This window comes from Setaria italica, chromosome IX (assembly GCF_000263155.2).
Source record: "Setaria italica strain Yugu1 chromosome IX, Setaria_italica_v2.0, whole genome shotgun sequence".
Taxonomy (NCBI): domain Eukaryota; kingdom Viridiplantae; phylum Streptophyta; class Magnoliopsida; order Poales; family Poaceae; genus Setaria; species Setaria italica.
The window spans coordinates 43,429,622-43,431,279 of record NC_028458.1 but is presented as its reverse complement, the minus strand read 5'-3'; the positions used below and the strand labels follow the sequence as shown (position 1 = coordinate 43,431,279).

The window sequence follows — 1,658 nt, the reverse complement described above, 5'->3', positions numbered from 1 at the left end:
TGCTCATGTTCGTTGGGGGTAGAATACTTAACCAAGCTGCCATGCAACTATAAGTACCCGATGCGTGTATGGCTCCACCCAAAGCTCAGCAACCCCTGAACAAGGAAGAATTAGCCATCAAGATCGACTGATTGGTCGATCGGGGCAGTAATGGCATTGCTCGCCGAGTACAGCAGCCAGGAGCTGCTCCAGGCCGAGCTCCAGCTCTGGCACCAGTCCCTCGGCTTCTTCAAGTCCGCCGCGCTCGCCATCGCCTTGGACCTCCGCATCGCCGACGCCGTCCACCGCCTCGGCGGCGCCGCCACCCTGCCCCAGATACTCGCCGAGGCCGGGATCAGCCCGTGCAGGCTCCGCGACATGCGCCGCGTCATGCGCGTGCTCACCGTTTCGGGCATCTTCATCGTCCAGCACCCGGACGAGGCGGCGGCGGCGGCGGCGGCAGAAAGCAGGCACGACGCCGCGGTCTACAAGCTGACGGCGGCCTCCCGCCTCCTCGTCAGGGACAAGAGCTCGACGGCGACGGGCCAACTGCCTCATTTCCTGACCGTGCAGCTCTTGCTCGGGCCGGTCCGAGATTCTCCGGTTAGCATGGGCATGCGCAAGTGGTTCCGGCAGCAGGGCGACCAGCAGCAGCCGGGTCTGTCCCCGTTCGCCATGGCGTACGGCGGCCAGACGGTCTGGGAGAGAGCGGAACATGACGCCGCCGCGTTCCGGTTCAACGACGCCATGGCCGCGGACACCGCCTTCCTGATGCCGATCGTCCTCAGGGAGTGCGCCGAGGTCTTCCGTGGGCTAACCTCCCTCGTCGATGTCGCCGGCGGCCTTGGCGGGGCCGCTGCGACCATAGCAGCGGCGTTCCCGGATTTGAAGTGCACCGTGCTGGATCTCCCACAGGTCGTCGCAAAAGCTCCCTCTGGTACTGACGTGCACTACGTTGCTGGTGACATGTTTGAGAGTATTCCACCGGCGAACGCTGTGTTCCTCAAGGTACATCCCAATACCCAAATGTTTCGAATGCACATTACTGACAGCAACCAGCAAATGCCCTAAGCTATTGTATGTTTAATTTATGTATGGATTGAAAATTGATGCATGATTGCTTGTTTTTTTCAGTGGATTTTGCATGATTGGCGCGATGACGAGTGTGTCAAGATATTGAAGAACTGCAAACAAGCTATATCTCCACGAGATGCTGGAGGAAAGATAATAATAATAGATATGGTGGTCGGATCTGGGCCGTCAGATGATATCAAGCATGCAGAGACACAAGTTTTGTATGACCTCTTAATCATGAACATCAATGGAGTTGAACGAGATGAGCAAGAGTGGAAGAAGATTTTCTTCGAGGCTGGATTCAAGGACTACAAAATTATACCTGTTCTCGGTGTTCGATCTGTTATCGAGCTCTATCCTTGAAAGCTTGGTGAACAGAACACCATCCAAAGAATAAGACATCACAAAATTATATATATACTGGTTCTGAATTATTGTTAAGATGCATAGTGTCCAATAAGTGGCCCTATACATATGTGGGGGATTCATATTCGGGCATCTGACCCTACAAAAGGAGTAAAACCTGTTTTATTACTTTGGTGCTTGCCTACTTAGACCTGGAAAAAAGTTTGCACATGTATAGTGCTTTGCTCAAAGTATACATG

General features: G+C 54.0%; 1 protein-coding gene across 1 annotated transcript; it reads left to right on the top strand.

The window, feature by feature from the left end:
• Window positions 1–1,658, top strand: LOC101754870 (5-pentadecatrienyl resorcinol O-methyltransferase). The gene is made up of 2 exons (XM_004984042.3): window positions 1–987; window positions 1,114–1,658. The coding sequence occupies exons 1-2, from the start codon at window positions 151–153 to the stop codon at window positions 1,414–1,416; spliced, it is 1,140 nt and encodes a 379-aa protein (XP_004984099.1). The 5' UTR covers window positions 1–150; the 3' UTR covers window positions 1,417–1,658.